At 41.5% G+C, this 25973-nt stretch overlaps 1 protein-coding gene across 2 annotated transcripts; it reads right to left on the reverse strand.

The window, feature by feature from the left end:
• Positions 1 to 3756: 3756 nt before the first annotated feature.
• LOC111152714 (arrestin domain containing 4) lies at positions 3757 to 17511 on the reverse strand. Of its 2 annotated transcripts, none has more exons than XM_022511286.1 (8): positions 17183 to 17511; positions 12579 to 12645; positions 12189 to 12336; positions 10151 to 10253; positions 8907 to 9163; positions 8234 to 8396; positions 6969 to 7123; positions 3757 to 6591 (listed from the first exon to the last, which is right to left on the reverse strand). In XM_022511286.1, the coding sequence occupies exons 1-8, from the start codon at positions 17469 to 17471 to the stop codon at positions 6535 to 6537; spliced, it is 1239 nt and encodes a 412-aa protein (XP_022366994.1). In that variant the 5' UTR covers positions 17472 to 17511; the 3' UTR covers positions 3757 to 6534. The 2 variants fall into 2 exon arrangements, with proteins under 2 accessions (XP_022366994.1, XP_022366995.1); XM_022511287.1 differs by lacking the exon at positions 17183 to 17511 and adding an exon at positions 16012 to 16145.
• Positions 17512 to 25973: the final 8462 nt, after the last annotated feature.

The raw sequence follows: 25973 nt of genomic DNA on the forward strand, positions 1-25973 counted from the left end.
AATAAACTGAATAAACAAAGTCCAGGCAAGTCTGAGTATTTGCAGTGATAGCAAATACAAATTAAGCTATCCTATAGTGTGTGAGTGCTTATCACACAGGCGCTCAGATGGATTTCGGCATCTTAAAAGACAAAATAAAAAAAAATTAAAAGTACAAAATTAAAAAAACAAAAAACAAATCCTGGCATCTTCATGTTAGTTAAAGTGAATTTGTGTATGTGAAGAACACAGTAAATTCTATATGTATGAGTGGCGTTACTGTTACTTTGGTTTCGAAGATGTTATGTCCTTCAGTCATTAAATACACATGGGGCTGGGGCAGAGCGGGGGTACAGACTATGACTGTGGCCGCATGCGGTAACTATTTTTAAATAAGAAAGATAAGTTCCCTGCATCTACTACCTTCACTTTACTCATTTAATAGTTATTAAAAAGTAAAATAAATAAAATATAACGTAATGTAATAAATGTATAAAAATACGTTATATAAAGTGGTGCCTGAGTGGCTAAGTCAGGTAAGCATCAAACTCTTGATTTTGGCTCAGGTCATGATCTCAGGGTCCTGCAATCCAGCTCTGCATTGGGCTCTGTGTTCAGTGAGGTTTCTGCTCGAGCTTCTCTCTCTCCCTTTCCCTCTGCTGTGCACCCCCACCCCCAATCATGTATGCACTCTCTCAAAAACAAAAAAACAAAAACCAAAAACCAAAAAACTCTCTATATAATAAAGATAATAACTAATTATTTCCCTGATACTCCCACTAGTGTTGTACTGTTGACTGTTTGGGGGAAGACAGTTGGTGGAAAAAGTTGCCAGAAAATGGCTTCTCTTCCAGCAAATTCCTGTGGATGCAGGAACCCATTGTCTGCTTCTATCTTTTGTAACAGAACTGACATCCTTTCTTGATTAAATAGACTCAGGTCTGAAAGTAAATAGCGTAGACAAAAGGGTGAGAGATAAGGGTGTCTGTGTGCATGCATGTGTACACACATGTGTGCACGTGCACGCATGTTGGGGGGAGGACGATTGCCAAGTATGAGGGAAGTGCCTGCAGGTTTACGTGTTTCCACTGGCAGTTGCTGCCTTAAGCATGTCTCTTCCTGTCCACGTAAGACATGTTGGTTTTTTGAAAATGTGGGCAGGGATGAGATCTGCCATCCATGAGCACAGCAACGGCTCCATGTGAATTCAGTTCCGGTGACCTTCTGGAAATTGGCACTGGTCACCTTTTATCTGCCTTCACCCCTCTCACTGTGTGTGTGTTTTGCTGCTTCCTTCCCTGACAGATTCATGTCTTCTTCTAGGGAAAAGCTCCTTAGGTTAGTGTGTAATGGCTTCTAGAAGAGTTCTCTTGTCTACAAAAATCTAATTGTCTTAGCAAGCAAGTCTGTGTTTTATATTGTATCAAGAAGAAAGTTTGCATTTTACAGTTAATTTTTTCTCAGCTTCCAAGGGGGCTTTTCATCTCAGATATTAATCAGCAGGACTAGAAAGAAGGGAATTAAAGCAGAGACAGAAAAAAAGGAAAAAAAAACCCTACAAGATTTAATTAAAAAAAAAAAAACAAAACAACAAAACACAAACATGCAGGGTAAATATAATTTCTTTCCTGTATAATTTATATGAAAATTTATCAGCTGCTGATAGGATAAATAGCCCAAGGTAGTTTCTCCTTGGCTTATACTTTCATCACAGGTGTTTCTGCTCAAGTATAATGTAACAGTTTTCTATCTAAAGGAAAAATACTCCGGCGACCTGGGTGGCTCAGTCGGTTAAGAATCTGATTTTGGCTCTGGTTGTGGTCCCAGGGTCCTGGATCAAGTCCCACATTGGGTTCCCTACTCAGCAGGAGCTGCCTTCTCCTTCCCCTTGCTTATGCTTTCTCTCTCTCTCAGACAAATACATAAAATATATTTTTTAAAAAAAGGTCAAATACTTCAATTCCTTGGCAAGCTAAAAATGAACCCCTAAAAATCTTTGTTACTTGCATTTCCGTATTTTTGTCCATAAAAGGTAGTTCTCAAAATCAAAACCAAAATATTTACAAAGGTATCATGCGCACGTTAGACATTTTCTTTGCAAATTGCAAAATGAAGTTTCAAAGCCAGTAATAGCCGATTTGTTGCTTCCAAAATGTCTCAGCTGGAACATAAAGGCACAAACTGTTGTTACAACTTGCGTGGATCTTAAAGGTACTCCCCTGAGTGAAGAAGCCACTGGAAAAGGTACAGAACACTTCCATGTATCTAGCATTCTCAAAAATGACAAAATTACAGAGGTAGAGGAGATTAGGGGGTTAGGAAGGGGAGGGGGTTCAGGCACAGGGGCAGCCAGAGGGAGTTTCTTTGTGGTGATGGGATTTTTTTTTTTATCTTGATTGTAGTGGAGATGGTATGAACCTAGGCATGATAAAATGTCAGGGAATTCTCTACAAAAACTGTATGCAAGAACAATGACTGCATTCAAAAACTAGCCAAATCCAAGTAAGTCCTGAATTCTAGTTAATGGTAGGTCGTGTGTCAGTGTCAGGGTCCTGATGTGGGTCATGTACTATAGTTATGAAAGATGTTCCCTTTGGGGGAGACTAGGTGATGGGGACGCATGATCTCTGTCCTCTGATTGCAGCTTATGGGTCTCTAATTATTTCAAAATATAAAGTTCGAAACAAATCCCTCTGCTGAAGAAAAGATCCCAGCTACTAATTTAAACCTCCTTAGGAAGCAATTTAGTCAAAGACTGGTATCCTTTCAGGAGGCAGGCCTTTTAGTCAGAAACACAGAAGATTCTTGATTTAGCATATGCTTAGTATCCTGTTCTGCAAGGGTTACATTGTGTAGCTTAAAGTGGTTGCTCTTTCTGTGGCTTCTGTTAAACTAGTAGAATCAGGAAATCTTAGAGTGAGCAGAGATCTTACAGAGAATGTAGGTCAGACTTTGGCGTTCCACCTCTGGGTTTTTGGTATCCTCATTTGTAACAGGAGGACTTTGTCCTAGATTCTTTACTAATGTCCTGCTTAGTTCTAAACTTTAGAACCCACCACTTTGGCATAGAAACTACAGAAACAATAAGGGAAAACTGATAAATTCTGCCTCAGTATTTATTGCATGAGACAAAGGTCTCCATTTATGTCGACTGCCAATGTGGACTTACAATCTCTTTAAGACTATCTCCCATAGTATGAACACCTGGAGAGTAAATGATAAGGGCTCTACCACTTAGCTAAATTTGAGAATTTTCCAGAGGAGGGAGGATCTAGGCAGTTTTCTTGAGATGGATGTACCATTACATAGTCCTTGTACAAAATGTGTGACTTTTACCCATTTGAAAGGGGAGGTTGACTTGGTCAGTGCCTTCTTGTATGGGTCCCTGGACAGCTCATCAGATGCACTAAATTAATCCCGGGGAAACACGTGGCCCATAAAACACAAAAGCTCTGGAAGCTTTAAAAAGTAACCATTGTCATTTGGGAATAAATGAAGGTAAACACGCTCTCAACAACCAAGACAGTTTAGGCTTACTCATGCTACCACTTTTCTTCATGGAATTCTAAACACTGATTTCCTTGGGGAAACTAAGCCCACTGTAAAACCAGGCTCGGAAGCCCCCAGGGCCCTCTGACCCGCTGATAGTCCGCATATGCAACAAAGGATCTTAATTTAACATCAATTACACTTTGTCTTGTGGTACCCATTTCCCCTAAGTCTGTAAGGATTTAAGTCATAGTCTTACAAAAACAGAGCAAACACAGAAGCAGCACCTCACAGCCTTAGTGTCATTTTATTAACAAAAGGAACCCATGGGGTTCAAACCAGAGTACAAAATACAATCTTTATTTTTTTTTTTCCTGTGGGTTAAAGTGTTACATTTTTAATAATAAAAATAAAAAAACTTTCATAGTTAACTTATCAAAAACAAACCCCCTGCCTATTGAGTTTCTTATTGTGCAAAACAAAAACATAAAAATTAAAGTTCCGCCCATGGAAGGATTTTGTGTGCCAAAAGATGCACATTTTCAATTTCAAAAAATTTTGCATCAAAAAGAAAAATCTAAGGCCACAGTTTCTTTGCAAACTAAACAGAATAACAAGCAAATAGCAGCTAAATTTTTATCTTCATTCCCAAGAATTCTGTTGCAACGTAGAATTTTCTACATTCATAGAATAATTTCTTGATTATGAGAAAAGGTATGCAGTTTCAACCTACTGCTTAAAGTCAGATATACTGATACCAATTTGATAAGGCAAATCATACCTTTTACCTACTCTTTTAAGTGCTCCAAAATCAGCTTTGCTTTAATTTTGTGAGCACATTTCATGATGTCTCTGTTACAGGTGATCAAACAAACCTAGTGAAGGATTCCACTGAGTCGTTGGAAGCCAACGACTCGGCTTTCTACATGGGGTCAAATAACTAAACTTCCTTTCTTCATACGGCTCTGCTTTGCTTCTTTCCCTTTATTTTTGGTATCACAGAGATGGACAATGTCTTGACAAGGCATATAAAGCACAGCTTAGAAGTCAAGAAACAATTGAAGAGGATCTTTTTTTTTAGAGGAAAAACAAAACCGCTTAGATAACACTTAAATACACATACCTGCTTAAAAATACACAAAAACAAAGCAAAATTAAAAAAAAAAAAAAAGGCATTAAAAACCAAACCAGGAAATAAAGTTCTGTGACAATTTCAGTACCACAATTATTGGTGTACAGTTTTGCACTGTGATTTTAAATAGTGGCTTGCGATGAAAAAACTGCCTAAGATGCTTATGTGATTACAAAGAGAGGTATGTCCAGAAGGGGGAGAAATATACGTTTGCCTAATGCATGTAGAAAAATCCCTGATCAGATTGGCCAGCTAACTTCTAAATACAAAACTTAACCCTAGAGGAACTTTGATACTTGGGACTGAATATACTGACTGAAAGAAAAATCACTCGCTCTGGGGAATGAAGTATGGCATTCTGCATGGGAAGCACCAGGGTTTCTGGGTCGAACCCGTAGGACATCGAGAAAACCAAAGTACTCGGCTGGTCCAAAATCATTATCGTGGGGATCCCGCCTCCCCTCCATTCCACTTAGGGTCCAGGAACACTCTCAGCTCAGGAAACCGACAACAGATGAAAGGAGAAGTAAGGGGCCACGTTGGCACGAACAGAAGGGGCGTGGGGGATGGTAAAAACACTGCTCAGACTTCTAGCAGCAACACAATCTTGTTGGTCGGAATATCCTGAGGTTAAATGATAATAAAATATTGCACCAAAATGATAAAGAAAGAAAAAAAAAATCACAGTTTAACTGGAACTACCGAGGAACTGGAATGGGAGTAAGAGCGCACAGCACAGGGACTGCTGTCTGCGGGCGTCAGGCTCTTGGCAGGAATTCAGTTTGTCCTTTTTAAAAACCATGGTTATTTCTACCCTCTTTTGATTTTGCATTTAATTTTAAATACCCTTTGGTAGACGTATATTAACTTCCATCTGACACTAGCCGTATGGATCTCTCCCTTGGTCCACCTGCAGATTCAGTGATTCGGAAGAGGAGACTGCCATTGCCGATTAGCGGAAACTCCAAACAAGGCCCATCAGGCCTGGAGTTTTCAAAGGATTCTGATAACCCCACTAGAGGTAGGTTAAGAAAGGCTTTTGGGGTTTTTTTGGTTTTTTTTTTTTTTTTTTTTTTTTTGTTCTTTTTTCCCTGTGTAGTTATCAAGGCAGTCTGAGGACATAACCTTTTTTTTTTTCTTCCTTTTTTTCCCTTTTTTTTTTCCTACTGTGATCCTAGGTGAATAAGACATGGAGAAAATCAAACACATATCCTACCAAAGTACTTAAAGGGGGTAAAAAGTCTAGCCTTCGACAAAACGTGTTCTCATGCTGAAATTCATTTCCCCTCTGAACTGACATGCCTTTCAAGGAACCCTTTTCTCGATTTCATAATACTGTAGAGCTGATTTATAAAGTGAAACTGTGTCACCACATTAGGACCTCATCAAAGGGTTCTCCCAGGGACTTTAGTCCTATGGGACACTGTAAGAAACCACGAAGCCCCTGGATGTCAGCGTCACAATGCATCTTTAGGGCAGGCCTTTCCTGTTGTGCTGCTACCTCCTTCAAAATCAAGGCTCCCAATGAGTCTATACTTCCTTAAAGGTTGGGGTAACTTCTGTTCCACTTGGAGAAACCTTTTTAAAGTGACCCTTGCGTAGCGTTTCCACTCTCCGCACAGTCTCTTCTCTTGAGCGCAGGCACCCTTCACTTACTCAGTCACCATCAGGACTTCCGGGACGTTCTTGTCACGTTGACTTTCCACATCTGCTTCGCTGCATTAAAGGGGACACACAACCGTATCATCCGCTTGTGCAATGATCCTGTTGGCTCACTGGGAAGTTCACATATTCTTTAATTTCCATCACCTTCGATCTGGATGTTCATTTCTGTTCTTGCACTCCTCTTCTCTCCCTCTTTTCCAAAAAGGCAAGGTGGGGGAAGGAACTGATACTCGAATCTGATGATGAACACAGTGATTTCTGACATTTGTTCAGAGAATGAAGGAAACGGGCTGGGTCTCCTCAACATCAGGTGGATGTGGGTCAACCTACAGAAGGAGAGAGGACCAGGCTTACTAACCCCAGGACCCGACAAATGATCTCAGTGTCTATTTCTAATTACACGGTGGTTAGAAGCCAAGCTGCTTTGAGCCTATTAATAAGAAGTCCCAGCGGGTGACTTAAGTGCTCTGTACTCTACGGCCACAGAACACAATTTAAAGGCGATCACAGTACTCTACGGGCATGCTATCATTTACAAAGAAAATATTACAAAAGGAGGTAATTGGATCAGTGCCGGTCTATCATCACTAGAAGACTTTTTTAAGTATGTATCCCTTACTAATTAGGAATCAGCAACAGATACTTATAAAGGATTATTTCCCAAGGGCAAACTAAAAGTCTCATTTTCTTTAATTTTGCTTACCTCTGAATAAAGAGGCGGAGGCTGAAACCGGAATTCCTGTATGCAAGCGAACATGGGACAGCATGCTTCTCCCTCACAGTTAGGGGGCTGGGGGTAAGGAGGCACATGTCGAGAGAATTCCTCCTCGGACACCACATCTGCATAATTTGGTGGTGCTGCGACAAAAACAGAGTCTCAGAAATCCATGCAAAAATTCATCACATCAATCTCTTCTGAACTCTTACCAAAATAAGAAATTTAGCTAAATTTGCAAACAATGGTTTCCCCCCACCTCTAACGAGCAAGTTTTTGTGCCCATCAAGACAGAATATTCTGCTGTTGTGAAATCACTACTAAGTTACTGTATTCTACTCTTTTTTTGTTCAAAACTGTGAACTTTATTGATAAAAATATGATAATAAACTACAATTGTTCATTGACTTACTTTGCAGTTACCATCCTGCAAATTCATATTAAAACTGGGCAAATAATACTATTTATATGTACACCAAGATTAGGTAATTATAAAAACACCTTCATTAATACAAGGTGGTATAAAATTCTGTGTGAACAATTCTTTGTGCAGAACGGTCTTGTGCATTCCAAGACACATAGCATCTCCGCTTTCTGCTAATTAAAATGCCAGTTGGGCTCCAAACAACAAACACTCTCCCCTGTTTCCAAACCTCTCCTGGGGGTCACTACCATTCCTACTGAAAACTGTTGTTTTAGGCAAAACCTTCCAATAAAATTAGTTTATGATCTTTCCTGGGTCTGCAGGTCACAGGATCAACAATACTCTGGAGAATGAGCCCTTTGGTCATTTACTTTCAAATCATCCTGACATTTAAGCTGCGGCGCTTCTTGGTATAAGTGTCCACCAGTATGGATGTATCCGGGGACCTCTAGGTTGTCCTAGGTTGTATTCTACTCTTCTAAGAGGTGTAGGTTATAGTGCAGGTGAGAAAAAGAAAATCCCTGAAATGAGGCTACAGAAAATACATAGCACTGTATGCTGATTCTATCTTGTGTTGTCTTACTGTTAATAAATGGGAATCGAGCGATGAAGACTATATTCTAGGCTCTGCCATCGGCACCTCTGTGTCCAAGATAAGCTAGGCTCTCCAGGTCCCTGCCAGGAAGGCAATTTTGTAATGTCCAGTACTCAGAAGAGTCTGGAAAGCTGTGGTGGTGGGAGTCACCATCGTCTGAGCACCAGTGGTCTTACGCGGTCCTCGGGCCCTACGTGTAACACCCCACATGGAAAGAACCTCCAAGCCTCGTACCTTCGGGCTGCTCCGGCAGAGTCAGCGTCAGCCAGCTCATGTCCACACTGAACTGGCTGGCGATGCTAGAGTTTCTGCTGCCAAAACCGTGGTACGGAATTGTGCCAATCACTAAGGGCAGCTCGAGCATCAATTTTTTAGCACCAGGAATGTGAATATACACCTAACAGGTCAAAAAAAAAAAAAAAAAAAAAAAAAAAAAGAAGAAGAAGAAGAGAGAAAGGCAAAGTTCTAAGTTAGACCTCCAATTTAGTTTTTCACAGAAGCAAGATCTTTGTTGCCTGCCACCACTTCCCCAAGAAAACTGTAAATGATCGTGACCAAATAAAATGAAGAACAAACCAGATGAAGATCCCAGGAAATCCAGGGACTGCTCTGCGATGGGGAACGGTAGCCTTAACATACTTTACTGTAAGCGAGCACGGCTTACATAGTAATTATAAAAAATGAAGTCTATGTTTTCAATATAACAAAGACCCCTTAATGCGTGTTAGTTAATTCAGTTCCTTAGGGGGACGGTTTTCAATTAAGAACAAAGGCCAGTCTTCACCATTCCCGGGTCTGCTGTAATGCTGACCTACAAGGACACTTCCCCAGGTATGACATGTGCATATTCGTGAGGATACGGCAGCGAGTGCCGCATATTTTCCATTGTAAGGAGCTCTCCACTTACAGCTAAGGAATAGTCTACTCGGATAATGCAGCAATCCAGGATGGACGGAGTAACAGGTGGGATCTTCAGAGTCTTCCCATTCCACGTGTCAGTGCCCCCAGAAGCGATGTGGTTTCCTCGCACGTTGGCAACCATGTGCCGGACGGTCTTTGTTCTCCCACTTGCCAAATACGTCTGGGTTTGGAAAATAGCAGCTTTGGGAACAATTAGCCGAGAGGAACAATTCTCTATCTCTGCGTAGATTGGAATGGCTTCTCCTAAAAAGAGAACAAAAACACCTTTAGAGACTTTTCAGAAAGTTCTTACCACAGTGGAAGAGAGCCGCTAACCAATTAAAGCAAAAGTCGCCACGCGAACTTTGATGGAAAACTTGTATTGTGAATCTGCGTCAGAGATCTGAGAATTCACTGCAGATGTTGGTAGATACTGGCTTCTACTTATTGCATTATTTGCTTCTCTAATGTAGCAATAGTACGTTGCCAGTTTGAAAGATATGTAAATGACTAACATCTATAAAAATTAAGACCTAAAAATAAATGACCCAGTACTATGTTAAGTACAAAAGATCACTAACAAACTCATTAATGCCCATCTAGTTAAAATCTACCTAACAGAGGAACACAGACGTTGCATTTAAGGAACCGATGTGAAGGCATAAATGAAACAATGGGCGGAGCAGGTGACTTTCCCACCCCCATTACGTGTCCACCGTTCCACCACCTGGACCACATCCATCCCCAGTGAGCTAGAATCCTGGAGTGGTGGCCAGGCCCAGTGGACGGAATCAGATCCTTCACAAATGGTGGTTCCAGTATCCATCTGACTGTTCGGGAAGTTCCTGGTCTACACGCTCACACCCGTTTGTGCACACATCCCCGGCACGGGGTCAGAACGCCCCACAGGAGTTTCATGTCGCGACGGCGCTCTTCTGAGCAACACTGCTCCTGACATTCTTTTGCAACATCAAGTAAAATGCTGGCATTTTCCCATTCTCCCAGTTTTAGTCTTTGTCACTCAAGTGAAAGGACCGAAGTCAGAAATACCAGTAGTTTTACTGGACTCCACTCATCCAAACAAAAATACGTACATATCCATTATTTATATGAAAAACAGAAAGCCATATTATCCATGTTTTAAAACAGTCTTTACCTCATGAATTACAAAACACACTATTTAAAAATCACTTAAAAGTAGCTAATAACATGCATGACTCTTCCATTTGGACTTTCAAACATTTTGCTTACCATTACAGTATCCTTTTCTTTCAATTTTGGCACTCAGTGAGACAGGACCAGACGTGAAAAACCAACAGCCAACCATTTTCTCTTGAGTTTTCAATACAGGGGTCTTGAAAATTTCAAATAATAACATGACTTTAATTAAACCAGTAGAAAACTCACAGAACTTAAAATTACATCATTCTTTATTCAACAGTTGAGTAGAAAGGTCTTCTAGGAAACAAATCAACTTTTTCATCCTCATGGGACATATTAGGCAAAATACTTGCTAAAACATAAAGCATTAAAAAAAATCATTCTCTTTTTAGGAAAACTAAGATGAATTGTCAGACTCAAATAAGCTGATACCATCCTATTTTATCCTACAATCATTATAATTCTGGGAAATGATATGCCTTCCCTTAAGGTAATGATAAAAAATAACAGTAGAAACTATTAACATGACAGAGATGTTTTTTTCTTTTAAAGACTTTACGTGTAGGTTAAGTAAAAGAAGAAATGGTATAAAAATCAATAATCAAAATCTTCTATTTGTTTTGGCATCTAAAATAAAGAAGAAGCAAATGGCCTTTTCCTGAATTCAGAAATGCATGATTAGACAGAAGTTTCAAGTGCCCATTATTGAGACTGGTTTGGGGTCCTGTGTGAGGACAGCACAACACGCCTACAATAATGGACCCACAAAGTTACCGAACAGACCTCGCCACCTTTAGCATCTAAAATGCTCCATTTAAAAGATGCACAAACCAAAAAAGCTCACCGTAAAACCTAAAGCTGCAATTTTTCTACTTAAAAAAATTAAAGGATTAGTAGTTTCTCGTTTGGGCAAAAAAAAAAATAAAATCTCCCTAAATCCTTGGCCACAATGGTCCCATAGTTTAGAAATAGTCACCTTCCCAATTCTAAGTAGTTCTAAAAGCACAACACAGTATTGTCAATTTGCAAAGAAACAAGACAAAAACAAAACAAAAAAACCTAAGGTGTTACGTGGATGGTAACTTCCAGCTGTAACTGGAGCCTGGGCCTGGTCGGCGGGGTGCTGTCCCCAAGGGACCACGCGGCTAGGGCGTAACCAATACACCGCGCCACCCTCTCGAAGTGAACATTACAGTGAAGTCCATTCCATTTTCGAATGAAAATTGGGTGAAACACCTTTGAACTTGTTTTTTTACCCTTCTCTTTAAAAACACTGGCTAGCAAAAGAAACCCCCAGCACTAATGATACATCTTTGGAGCATCCGTATCATGATGGAAAGTTCAAATTATCCCAGTATTTTCTATGACGTTAAAAAAAAAAAAAATCATTCATTCATATTTAAATGAAGAACCATTAGGTCCTCATAGCTATCATGAAAGTACAAGGTATAATTTTATATTATTTTGATAATATGGGTTTAGATAAAAGAATCTAGCTCATTAGCTCCCATCTTGCCTATTCTGTTGTTACTTACAGCCTAATCTTTCTTATCAGCCTACAGTATTTCTGGTGATGATTAGAAGTTCAATGCTTTAATGTGGCCAAATCTGTCATAAGGAAATGATAAGAGAAAGGCTCTCCACAGCAGCTGCACGCACTTACTTAATGTTGGAAAATGACATGCAAAATGGAAGGATACATAGCATAATGGCCTGAGCCTCAATAACAGGCTGAGCTTGATTAATACTCTTCCATAATTACTGTTCCTCAACCTGCTATTATTGAAGAGTTTAGAATACCACCGCCCCGTGAATGTGGCCGCTCTGGGAAAAGTAAGCCCTCTCTGTGTGCACATTAGTGTTATTAAGCCTTATTAATGCATTTCAAGCCTGTGTAACTTTTTGGCAAAAGCAGCCCCGAACAACGGAGACATAATCAATAGTATTAACACACACAATTTGTAATTTGCCCAACCTAGAATCACACATTTATCGCGAAGGCCCACGGGTTACAAGATTCTATCAGAAAGTGACAAGACGGGCTAGCGCCGCATGGGCTTGGTGTACACAGCAGTACTGATGGAAGCGAGGAAGGGAGGGGAGGAGGAAGGGGAGGAGGAAGACTCACTAGTAACGCTGGTGCGTTGACATCGATGTGACTAACAACCTGGAGCTCCCGCTTCACACTCTGGTCAGGTACCTTGGGTCTTTCCAAAACTGCCCTCACACAGTACTGAATGCTTCCGTATTTCCCGGTGAATGAGGTGACTAAAGGTCTGAAACAAACCGAAGAGGTTAATTGAGAAGTTTATCTTTCAGTGAAACACTACTGGAGAAACACCTTTAAAGTGTTGGTTTGGGTTAAAAAAAAATAAGAAGAATGTGAACAGGGGAAGTCTGTGAGGGGTTATTCAAGATCAATGGGCATCGCTGAGTTTCAGAGATACTCTGCACCCTCCCCTCGGGACTGGCGTATTGCAGAGAAAGAGAATCATAAAAGTAGTATTGTTTCACTTACTCAGATGGAAGTTGAAAGCTAAATGGAAATTCATGTTTTCCAGGCTGTAGTAAGAGGATGCCTTCACCTAAAAAAGAAAATACATTTTTAACTGAGGTTCCTCTTAGATCAAGAATTTTCACAACTTAAGTCCTATTTTTTTAAAGGAAGGTTTCCCCTGGAGTATCCAGGATACTCCAAAAAGTACATTAATCTCTAAGATTTAGAGAATTAGAATGTCAATCAGTTTCTACCAAGTTTCATTAATTTCAAACCATATATATACATGCATACAGCTTCCACCTTTAGAGAGACCAATCACACAAGTATCAGAACCCAGAGGTCACATGTACATACACATCATGTATATACATGCACATATGTATACATGGACACACAAGTATACCTGTAACATGTGGGTGCGTGTACACATACACATTTGTTTGCCCACTCATAAACTAGCACAAGTGTCCCAACATTATATTATAAACACACACCAATGCTATTACACTAATAGTATATGTTATAGTATACTATTATACTAATACGAAATACCAATATTAAAATGGATTGAGGGGCGCCTGGGTGGCTCAGTGGGTTAAAGCCTCTGCCTTCGGCTCAGGTCATGATCCCAGGGTCCTGGGATCGAGCCCCGCATCGGGCTCTCTGCTCAGCAGGGAGCCTGCTTCCCTTCCTCTCTCTGCCTGCCTCTCTGCCTACCTGTGATCTCTGTCTGTCAAATAAATAAATAAAATCTTAAAAAAAAAAATGGATTGAAAGCTGATTTAGCAAAAAATGCATCTATTTATTTCGGGTGTACCATAAAAATCTGATTCTATATTCCTTAGGCAAAAATGCAAAACGAAAGTGAAAAATTTCCTTAGGATATCGTGAAGATTGAGTATAATTCCAAACAGCCAAACCAACAGGACAACTTACGAGGTAAGGGTCATGCATTTACACTTAAGCTCTACCAATTGATAGGTGGTTAGTTAATTGGTGGTTAAGTCAACATATAGAGCAGGGTCTGCCAAGCACAGCCATGACTCCTCCCTCCCAGTCTGGGCCTGGGTCAGCCAGCTGGGTTTTCTCTCACGCAGAGGCTTAGCCCCGCTTGTCAAGGCCAAGCTGCAGGGGGCAGATGGACCCTGGGAGGCCAGGGCGCTGCTGGAGTTCCCGTGAACACACAAACAACTGGCATCATTCAGATCCAAAGTCAACTCCAGGCTGTCACGTGGTTCAGACAGCTCTGCTGAGATACTTAGAAACTTCCCCTTCACTTTATGCTCATCAATTCAAGTTCTGAACTAAACCCCCTCATGAAGGGTGGCACGATTCAGAGGAAGAAAGTGCAACAGAGATGAGAACTTTCTTCAAGATTTGCCTGGTCAGTTGATACTAAAAACAGAGCTTCCTACTGTATCCGTTCATTCAAAAAAGAGAGAGACATTTAACGGGCTGGTAAAATGGAGTATTTTTTCACTTACTAGAAACAATTAACATTTTAACCTTGTACTTTCAGAAAAGAGGAATGCATTATTGGCCCATTTAGTCTTCTGAATCTGTCCCCAATTTTCAGCATGGAATATATTAGGGGGAATAAAAGTAAGGTATTTACCACTGAAAGGTCATTCAAATAAGAAACACAGCACAAGTAGGGGACTTGGAGGCAAAGTGAACAAGGGACAGGGACATGAGGCCCTGTTCAACCACAGTGATGAAGGTGGTCCCCAGGGCTCAGCGGTGCCCAGAACTGTCCTCCCAGTGAGACTCAGCACTGTTACTGCTGTGCTAGAGAGTAAAAGGCTCCAGGCAGTCCCGATGAGAGCTGGACTAAAGTTCTAAGTTACAATCCTTAGACTACGGAATATGACAAGCCGTGTCCTTTACAATGTTTAGAAATGTGGGTTTCATGTGAGTTCAAACCTCACAGCGCTTAGACAGCAGGCATGGTGGATACAAAGATGAGTAAGGTCAATCCTCAGACAGACCACAGGAGGAGAGGCTACAGACACACACACACACAGTAATGAGCACAGAGTGCAGGAGCCCCGGGAGGGGACGGTACCTGCCCTGCACCTGAGAGCTAGCACGGAGAGGCGCAGGAGGGAGTTTCAGAGGAAGGGAACAGCATGAGGCTGTGCACAGTGGGCATGTGTGGAGAAGAGCATTACTTGGGCTACCGAGAGAGAGAAAATTCTCTTATCATAGAGAATACAAATGAACACAGGAACTAGAACATTTAAAACAAGACTTTCAATCACCTCCATACATAAATAGGAACACAAATGGAGAAAGTTGATAAACCTAGCTTATGGGATTTGGAAACAAATCTTAGTTTTCTTCCTTTCTCCTATGACTATTATTTTTTTGTTAAAAGTTTCACAAGCTGAATCACGTGCCCATTTCCGCCTCTGTTCTCATGATTCAGTGCTTCTGCCTTATACACTGAGGACTACAGTGTCACAGAGAGGCATTCCAGTCACCAATGTTCTTACGGCCTGAGCTCCCCACTCAGGGCACTAAGTGGGAGCTTAGAGCATCATTACAGAGTCAGAGACTTGGGCTTAGCAAGGTTCAGGGACTCCCACAAGGTCATACTGCTGGTGGGTGACCAAGTAAAACCAATTCTCTGTTCTGTCTTGTCTTTTTACCATAATTCCTCAATTATTAAAAAAAAAACATGAAGAAAATCAATCACAATGATAGGAAGTAGATTAGATTAACAGTGCCAAACAGTTACCTAGGGAGGTTTCCTGAAAATAGAGCTCATAGACACATTTTCCAAAAATCTAGATTTCTAAAAATCTCTTCGGGTGACTGAAATTCAGCTAGTTTTTGTAAAACAAATGACCCTGAGAATCTACAATTATGTAAAGTTGCTAACTTCTTCCAAGCTATAGATATTACGAGTGTCCTTTTTTTTTTTTCTCATGAGATCCCCTAAAGCAAACTATGATTTTTTTAAATAAAACAATTTTTGCCGATATTTGGTATGATATCTTTTGAGAAAACAAGCTAAAATTTTTCAGCTTGCCTAGGCTAGGACATTCTATTCCATCAGAATGAAAAAGCAAGATCTAGCCTGTGATTCTAAATAGTATTTGTCAGACCAGATTCTACCAAAGCAATTTCTTTATTGCTAATCCCAGGTCCAACTGCTATTACTCTCACTTCTATTTACTCAGTAGTTATGGGCACAGAGATCTAGAGAGTCCAAAGTCCTGGACAAAACCACTTTACGTCTCTCTTCCATGACCCTTGACTCCAGTCAGCCATCTTGAAAATCTGTGTTGTCCCAACCACTGGGGGAGGCATGTGTGTGCTGATCCTGGAAACCACACTGAGGAGAGGGTGACCCAACACACTGCACTGGTGAATTCAAAAGAAGGCTTTGGTTCCAAATATGCTCTTTCCTCACTACAATACTTGGGATCACTGGATTCTCACATACCTTGAGGATTTAACTGCGAACAGTCTACTTCTCCAATGTAGGAAAAGACAAAATTGCACATAATATTTACTGTGTATAAGACACAGAGAAGGTTAAAGCATTAAGATTGTTTATACCATTTTCTCCTTCTATAGATAAAAGCTGAAGCTGATTAGGCAGGAAGGTAAAATAGTTTAAAGCACCTACCACCAGCTTCATGAAGAGCAAGACTCACTGTTCCTAGTATTTTCATGATTAAGATGATCAATTTTTGCATAGTTCTTATATACAATTCTATAAAATCTTATACTTACACACATAGCATACAAACAGATGAAACAGCTATGTCATGGTTGCCACATAAGCACTTGGAAAGACCTGCACTATTAACTGGACTTCACAAGAGTGGGCTAGAAGTGGGTAATCGTTCCTCCCGAAACTTACAACACCCGGATCCCACTGTCTCAAAAGGCCTACACTGCGGCTGGGAGGGGAGGGGGATGTTGCAAGTTAACAAAGAGAAGCAAAGAATAAAAGACAAAATATAGGGCAGAAGCAGAACTCTTAAGTTACTCTGCTCCCAGAAGAGAGAAACCAAGTATGATGGTCAAGAAACACTTCCGTTGAACTCCTTGAACTACTTTCCTCTTCCCAAGACTGAGGTTTTGCTAATTCATCTTGAACCGAGAACGAGTCTACCTCCAGGATGGGAAGAAGGGGAGGCCCACAAAACACGGAGCACCAAGCATGGAACCTCATCGTCTGATTCCGATCTCCATCCCTCAGGCCAGAAGGGACTGGACCTAGATCTTCAGGTCTTAGATTTCTGACTGCTCATCACAGGTTCCCATGGCAACGGTTCATTCCAGCCGCGGTCCTGGAAGGTCCTGGGACGCCTGGCGCTGGGCAGGCCCAAGCGAGCCGGCCGTGAGGCTCCGGGTAGACGTGCGCACTCCCCTCGCGGGATCGCCCCAGTGCTTTGCAACGGGGGGCACAGGCATTGTTACCCTCCCGTCACCGGCCACCAAACCGAGGCTCCCGCCACCAAGTGGGCGGACCCCAGCCCCGCATCCCGACCCCACCCCCCCTAGCCGGTGGGCATCCGCCGGCGCGCGCCCTCCCGGTTCCTGCCAGCCCCTCTGCGGAGCCTCCGTGACCCATCGGGGACCCCGGAGCCGCGGCCCTCGCTCACCGGCCGGGGGCTCGCGCAGGCTCAGGCGCACATTCAAGTACTCCACCTCCGAGGCGGCGGCCGGGGATGCGGCGCCAGGGCTCGGGCCCCAGGCGGCAGTGGCTCGGCCGTGGGCCTCCAGGCGCAGCGCGCGCAGGGCCACCGGCTCGGCCGCCTCCAGCAGCACGTGTCCCGCCACCGTCTCGCCGCTCGAGTAGCAGCCCTTGCGCTCATCCTCGAACACCAGACCCAAGCTCTTCACGCGGCCCTCGGAGCCCACGGCCGCCGCGGACCCCGCCTCGCCGCCCATCCCGCCGGGCGATGGGGACGCGCCAGGGAGATCGGCAGCTGCACGGAGCCGGCCTGGCGAGCGGAGGGGCGCCGCTGTCACGGGCGCCCGCCGCACGCTGAGGGCCGCTGCGGCCGCTGTGCGGTACCGGGTGAAGCCCTGGCGCGCCGCGGGGCCTATCGCTTTAACAAACCCCGGTGGGCCTGGACAGGGGCCGGGACAGCCCACCCCCGGCGCGCGCCCATAGGCCGGCTGTGAGTCCCGCCTCGTGCCGATTGGTTGTAAATGGCTACTGAGTCATTTCATAGGCGCTCCCACGCACCGGATGGCGCAGGTAGGCAGTGCGTGATCAGACAGCAGTGACCAATCGGGGTACGCAGGCGTACACGTGCACAGGCCGCTTATTGGCTGGAACAAGGCACAGTCCTGGGGCACTGACCAATAGTGAGGCGGTGCGCCCATGTGGACAGATAGTGGGAAACAATATTTGTTAGGGAGGGGGTGGAACCCGGAATCTTGGGCTCGCGGAGTGTCAGCCGTTCCCATGGTTACTAACGGGGGCGGGGTTTCTGGCGGCGTGGGGCCTGTTTGCAGAAGTCTCTGGGTTCTCACTGGTATATACGGTTGTGACTACAACTGGCTCGTATTTATGATTTAATCTGCAGTACTTTTGGGGAAATACATACCCTGGAAAATGGAACTCAGCAATAATTCTGTGAGTTTTGGGTGGGTGGCCAGCTGTCTGGAAGCTTTCATGGATAACTTGGTAACTACCAACTTCCAGGTTCCCAAGCCCCGCCTCTCTAAGGTCTCGCCTGAGAGAGAACCACAGCCTGAGAAAGAACCACAGACTGGAAGGATGAACGCTCTGATTCTCAACCTGGCACAACACCCAAGGAGTTCTGCTGGGCTCACAGGTTTTCTAAGCTGGTATTCGAATAGCCTAGAACACTGATTCTTCCTGTTGTAAACAAGGTCATGAATCAGGTTGTTTCAAAACAGTGTGTACTCCCCAAGTTTCTGCTCCACCCGAAAGGATTTCCTGACCTCCTTGTCATAGTTCAGGACGACTTGGAGTTGCCTTCAGGACTTGTTCTCCACGCCCATGCTCCTTTTGCCTACCCTCATTTTCATTTTGTTCCTTAATATTCCATTCCTTCTCAACTCTTTTTCCCCCCTCCCCTACCATCTAGCATAGCTGACGTTATCTGGCCATTTTCTAACCCTTTTAAGTTCTTCCCTTACCTAATTTCCAAGTTAGTGAGGTGTTATCACAGATGGATTGAAATTTTAAAACTTTCCTGAAGTAGGTATTTCCTTTTTTTTTTTTTTTCCAAAGATCCCAAATGAAAGGTTTCTTTGTTGCCGCCTTTGAATTTAAATTATTAACGTGAAACTTTACTGAAGCTTTACAACTTCGAAGTGTCTTTATCACTTCTGAAAGAAAGTGGAAAGGTTTACAAATCTCTGCATAGTTCTGAGATAGCTGTTAGTTTCTCACGACTTCAGAAGAGTTCCCAACATGCTATTACTCGTCCACTTTTCTTTCTAACACAACCTCACCTTCTATTCTTATTTGCGTAGTATTCATCACTGCCATTTGAAGCACGGAACATGTTCTCACTGTTGTACCTGTAGTACCTAACGGAGTTTGGGAGAAAATCAGCACTCAATAATGTTGACTTGCTTGAGTGAAAGAATCCCAACCCAATTATTATATTTCTTTGTAATAAATGAATAGTACTCTGCCTTTTACTCTACCGTATCTTCATCTTCTCTAGACAGATGTTCTCTGTCTTCTCCCTCCATTCCTTCCAAATTAGGTGGCTGAGAAAGGGGAAAGGGTAGTGACTCTAACCATGCCCAAAAGGCAGAAATGCACATATGGCAGACAGTCTGTGCTGAGAAAGATTGGGCTGTCTTTGCTACTACAGGTAGAATGCATGGCCAAACGTTGGCTTAAGCAATAAGTATACTTCTTGTTTACTTAACCAGAAGTCCAACAGCATGTGCTGTCAGGGTTGGTTCAATGGACTCCTTATCTTCCTCCACTGTCATACTCTGCTCCCTTCCTAGTGGCAGTGGTTACCATAGCTCTAAATATTCCAAAGCAGAATTTACAAAATAAAGCAAGAGAGTCCATGCTCACAAAGAAAAAAAAAAAAGTGGATTTTCTTTTCTTTTTTTCTTCTCTCCTTTTGAAAAGAAAATACATTGCCTAGATGCCCCCAATAGGCTTCTTACATGGTGTTGGCCAAAATGGACTCATCTGTGCACCATAGGTCATTAACTGGCAAAAAGAAATGAGATTATTGCAATTTGCTCAGACCAGTGATTTTTCTCTGGGGGCTAAACAAAATCAGAGCTCTGTTAGCAGATGGCTGTTGTGTGGTCAATCTAGAGCGGTTTAACTGACTTCAGCGGGCCTGGCCATGTGTGCTGTAGAGAAGAGCTGTCTCAGCCAAACCTTAAAAAATGAGGATTTTAAAACAAAACCTATTCTATGACTAGGTGGATTTTATTTATCTGGTGATTTAATTTACCTGGTGCCCCCCCCTCATTTACAGATAAAATTCTGTTTTTATGGTACATACATTATTATGGCTATTGGAGTTCTGCTAGCTTTAAGATAGCAGCATACAGCATATTAAAAAATAAAAAATCCAGTCTGACAGTCTCCATCATTAATTGATGTATTTAGACCAGTTACATACAATGCAATCTTCGATATGGCTGGTTTTAGGTGTATCATTTTATTATTTGCTTGATTTGTGCCTCTGTGGTATGTGTGTGTGTTTCTCTGCTCCGCCTTTCTTGCTTTCTTCTTAATGATTTGAACATCTTTGAGTAACCCATTTAAATCTATCAATTTTCAGACTCTATCTCTTCGTAGTATATTTTAAGCATATTCTCTAGGAATTGGTGTTCCCCCTTTATGTCATAGTGAGTATGTATATTACATCCACGGATATCAATAACTCCATGAGACACTGTTTACATTTTTGCTTCTGATAGTTATACAGATTGTAAAAAACACAACAGAAAAAGGCTCTATTATAATTACCCATGTATTTTTCATTTTTGTTTTTCTCTTTGTTTATTCTGAAGTTCTGAGTTCCCTCGAGAACATTCTAGATTGAAGAATTTTCTTTGACATTTGTTTTAGAAGAGGCCTGCTGACAATGAATTCACTTAGTTCTTCTTCTGAGAATGTTTTCATTTTGATGTCATTACTCAAGGATATGTGTGCTGCATACAGAATCCTGAGTTGGAAGTTCTTTTCTCTTCAGACTTGACAGATGTTGTTCCATTGTCTTCTGAGAACTTTGGTTTCTGGTAAGAAACCAAGCAGTCCTTCAAACTTCTGTTTCCATTTATGTTATTTTTTTTTTCTGTTTGATTTCTTTCTCTGCTTCTTTGGAGACTTAAATATGAATATTAGATCTTTTTGAAACTGTCTCATAGGAACTTGAGAGTCTCAGTTTTTCACTCTTTTTCTTTTCTCTCTCTGTTGGAGAAATTGGGTAAGTTTTATTGGTCTCTTTGCAAGTTCATGGACTCTTTTCTCTGTGTTATTCAGATCCTCCAGTGAATTTTTTCGTTCAGATATTTTCTTTTTCAGTTCTAAAATACTCATTTAAAAAATAGTTTATTTCCCTGATAAGAACACCTATCTTTCCATTCATAAAGAGTGTCTATCTTTATCTCTTTGAACATGGCTTTAATAATTGTTTAAAGATCTTCGAAAAAATTAATTTCTGGGTAATCTTGAGCTTGACGTCTGACTATCTCATCCTTGGAGCATCAGTCACACTTTCCAGTTTTTATTATGTTTAGGAATTTTAGATTATATCCTAGACATTTTGAATATTATGATATATTAAAATCCTCTGGAGAATGTCAACTATTTTCATTCAACAGGCAATGAACCTGGGTATCTTCAGACTGTTCCAGACACACCTTATGTGGGCTGTGGTTCCAATGTCAACTCAGTTCCAAATCCTTTGCTCTTTGGCACTGGGTCTTTTCTCCATGTGAGCAGCTCAGAATGAGCCCAGGACTTCTGTCAGTTCATACACAGAATTAAGGGATACTCTTGTCCATTTCTTTCCTCTCCATTATTTGCCCCATTTTCTGTGGCTTCCAGGGACCCCTTTCTCCAATCCCCTGAATAGAAATTTGCTGATTCTCTAAAAGTTTAAGCCACATATGCTACTAAGTAGTTTTGTACAATCAGGATTACTCTCAAGGCAAAGTAGCAAGGGAAAAGAGAGAAAGAGATGGGGATTTCCCAGAAAGACAAGTTTTCTTCTTAGGTTTTAGGTAATGCCAATATAACACCTCATTGTAGCTCCAGGAGGAGAGCCATTTTTAGGGCAGGGCAGAATTTCCAGTAAGTGATGTAGATTCTCTTTCTACTCCCTTTGATTTTGCACCAGATTTAGTGATTTGCTTCCAATCCAGAAAACACTTTTTTAGCCAGACTGACATAATCAGTGATACGTTATGTTTATAGCATCTTCCTCTGATAGGACGTCATGAAAACAGCACATCACTCCCTTTGGTATTCTTTACTCAAACCCGTAACTCCAATCTAAGCAGAAGAAAAAGATCAGGCAAACATACAAGGACATTCGACAAAACACCTGATCCTCAAAACTCTCAAGACCATAAAAACCAGAAAAGACCGAGAAACTCCTAGACACAAGACTAAATGCAATAGGGTACCCAAGATTATCCCAGGACAGAAAATGACATTCGTGCAAAAACGAGTGAATCCAAATGAAGTCTGGAGTTTGGTGAAAATAATGTACACATCATGATAAGTGATAACTGTACCAATGAACACTTTCTTCATTTTAAAAAGTGGACCATGGTATTATAAGATGATAACAATAGGGTAAAGTGAGTGAGGGGTGCATGGGTACATTAGACGATCTTTGCAGACTTTCCGTAAGTTTAAAATTATTCCAAAATAGCAACTGGGAATTTTTTTTCCCATAGTCTCCTGCTTGTAGGAATACTTGATCTTGGTTCAGTGACTGAAAGATAGGGGAGCCCTATGATATTTTTGCTGCCTGTGGTTGTGTGTATTTCCACAGTGGGATCATCGTTGGTTCCAAGCCAAGAGATGAAAGAAAACCCTCCAAAAAACTCACTCATGATACTTTGCTTCTTAAGTTTTGACTTCCCTTCCCAAGCCACTTGCTGTCACCAGAGCTTAGCTATTTCCTATTCCTTCTCCTTTTCTTCCTCCTTCCCCCTCCTCCTCCTCTTTATTATCAAAGTTTTAGTTATAATCCCTGGGAGAGAGGTGTTTTATTGTGTGACTCTATGTTTTCCAGCGCTAGAATTTATTTTTCCCGATCCTTCCCATCTTAAAAAGGCAATTAAAATGCTGCGTAAGTACCAACACACATCCATTATCTTTTTGGAGGGTACACACATTCCTCTTGCTTTTGCCTCACTATTTTTATGCGGTAACTTTAATCTGTGCTTACTCATACCTTGATTTTTATTTGGAGGCTGACTGAGGTTTGAAACTCATTTGCTACCTGAATTGGAAGTCAAGTTTACCAAGCAAAGATCTCTAGGAAGAAGGATGATCTGACCTTACCATTCACTGAACACCAGCCTAGGGGCTCAACACGTGTAATCCCGTTCAACCTCCCAAAAATTCCTGTGAGGGGCCATTTTGGGATGGAGATCCATGTTTACAGACAAGGAACCGAGGTTCAGAACATTGGGAGTGCCTTGCTTCACGTTCCATTTTCAGTAAGTGACAAGACCAAGGTCAGACCCAAGTCATTCTGTGTTCATAACGTTTCCCTTCAGTATCATGGTTAAAGGGAAAAAAGAAGGGAAGGAAGGGAAGAAGGATGGAAGAGAAAAGAAGAAGGAAAAATGCCTCACTTACTCTAAGGAGAGGAAAGAGGAGAAGTTTAGCTCTCCCAGTTGGGGTTCCCTCCTAGCACAGTACATACTGCCCTTGATGCTGAAGTGCTCCTTTCTGTATTAAGCATACCCTCCCGGAAATGGTTAGCATTGTGTTGGAGCACCTGTCTCTCCACAGGCCTAAAATGATCTCCACCTTCTTCCAAAAATGATTGGTGGCAGCTGCAGAGGAAATAACTGAAATGAGCTTTTTTCTTTTCTTTCTTTCTTTTTCTTTTTCTTTTTTTTTTTTTTTTTAACTTGAAGGAAAGTTGGAAGGGAGAAGGCATATGGAGGAAAAAACAACTGACTGAGCAGGGAAATCAGAACAAAAATACAACCAAAAAGGGAACTACCACAGACAAATTTGATCCCTGCCCCCCTCCCCCAACGTGTGATAGAGAGACAGGAGTTCATGTAAGAACACAGGACTCTTTGGCTACAGCTATCTTATTCTGAAGAACAGAAAGGTCCTGCCTTCTTCCTGCAGGGTTCTCGCATACATAATGTGGTCGAATTGTGACAGCACCAGAAAAAGCACAGCAAGGAAGTGTTTCCTGCGAATGAATTGATAGTAGATTACAGTTCCATTACTGAAACTGAACAGGCAAACATGAAACCAAGACGCAGGAGTTAAGTAACAATTAAGGATCTTAAATAAACATAATTAGACCCATATTGAATTCAGAATCGATGGGAAGAACTCATCTGTGACCAAACATCATCTGTTCGACGTAATTGTCCTTGACGACTATCCTTTTGGCCCACGAGGGTCTGCTCTGATGGAAATGGCCACGTATGGATTTCACAGAACACCTTCCTGCAATTATTTGGGGGCTGATGAGGAATTCTAATTGATTTAAATCATAAAATTATCAATTTAATGATAAAGCTTTATTACACTGTGAATGGTAAAACCTGTAGACAATCATTTTAGGAATCAAGTCTCTTTCCGAGCGAACTCAAACAGAGAGCATGTGAGAGCCGGAGAGTCCCATGCTCCTATTTTGGTCCCATTTACACCATCCGTCCCTAGTCTGAAGCCATATTCACTATTTCTAAATAAATACTAGCTACTAAGTATTTACATTTGCAAGTGTGCGTGCATTTTTATAGTTTTATATGTTTGTTTTACACACGTACACACAAACACATAAAATCATACTCCAGTTATGGGCTTGCACTTGGGTTTTCTTCACTTCAAAGTATGACAGAGCCTGGTTAATCATGACTTAAAGGTCTGCCTCATGGTTTTTATGAATATCATAGGATTTCATGGTGTGACTGCACCATTGTTTATAGAATCATAACCCACTAATAGGCATTTACGTTCCTTTAGCTTTGGAGCTATTAATAATAATTTTGCACACAGCCTTCTGTAAAGTCTCTGCATAATTATCTCCCCTAAGGTAGAAATCTTACAGTGTGATTGCTGGGTCAAAGGACATGTCATTTTTAATTTAAATACATCCTGCCAGATTGCCCTCCAAAAATATTACAGTCTCATCATCAGTGCATGGAATCACTTTTTTATCTTGCCAACCACGGATATAAACAGCCTAAAATTTTTGCCAACCAGTTGGGTGGAAAGGGGTATTTTATTGGGGTTTAAATGTACTTTTGTAGGAATGTGAATGAGATTGAGTATATTTCCATGGGGTATGTTATTATATAAAATGGCACTTCATTTCTCTTGCTTTTTTACAAGTCCTCCCTTTACCATGATTATGAAAACTTTACCTATGTTTTCTCCTTTTGTTAATTTTTTTAACTTTAAGGTTCCTAAATTTGAGTATATGAATGACTGGATTTTTGTGTGTTTTAAACATGTTCTCAAATAGGCTGTTTCCCATAAATATATAGAATAAGGATCCTAGGTAATAACCTAAGCTGTGGGCTCAAATCCTAGCATCTAACTGTTCTCACGAACCTGAGCATCACAGGACACTGCTTTCAAAGGTGTAACGAGACCAACTTACAATCTTGATTTTGTCCTCAAGCGACACTATCATGGATTACTTGGGGAAACAATGAAGACGTCTCAGTTGCTTGGGCCCAATACACTGAGTCTCATTAGCAGAGTCAAAATAATACATTTCATTTGTTTATTTATTCATTGCACTTAGGCTAGCATAGAGGGAAGGAGTTCAATTGTTGTTAATAAAGAAAATTAATTATCATCAATTTTGAGTTGGAGTCAGAAAGTTTTTTTTTTTTTTTTTTCAAGGTGGAGAAGAGCAAAGGGAGAGGGGGAGAGAGAATCTTAAGCACGCTCCATGCCCAGCCCAGAGCCCCATGTGGCGGTTGATCTCATGACCCTGAGATCATGACATGAGCTAAAATAAACTGTCTGGAGTCAGAAGTTCCTTAAAATTGGACTAGGTGGGTCGGGGTGGGAGAACTAACATTTCATTGAAGGAAACCTTATTTGCAAAGCCACTGTTTCTATAGAATCTGCAACCAAACAGTGGCTGATGTGCACATTGTAGAGGACAAGCCAGATACTACCCAGCCACCAGATGTAAGGACCATGTATCCATCTATCCTTGAAAAAAAAAAAAAAAAAAAAAAAGTGCTTTGTAAAGTAGC

Source organism: Enhydra lutris, unplaced genomic scaffold, assembly GCF_002288905.1.
Source record: "Enhydra lutris kenyoni isolate GAN:26980312 unplaced genomic scaffold, ASM228890v2 scaffoldscaffold29, whole genome shotgun sequence".
NCBI lineage: Eukaryota > Metazoa > Chordata > Mammalia > Carnivora > Mustelidae > Enhydra > Enhydra lutris.

Bases quoted from the DNA above. Each gene is read 5' to 3' on its own strand.
- LOC111152714 (XM_022511286.1), bottom strand. From the start codon at position 17,471: ATGGGCGGCGAGGCGGGGTCCGCGGCGGCCGTGGGCTCCGAGGGCCGC. The intron at 10,254-12,188 runs GTGAGTCTTCCT...GAAATTTTCAAG, and splicing joins TCAACGCACCAGCGTTACTA to ACCCCTGTATTGAAAACTCA. The intron at 8,397-8,906 runs GTAAGTGGAGAG...TTGACCTGTTAG, and splicing joins GAGTAGACTATTCCTTAGCT to GTGTATATTCACATTCCTGG.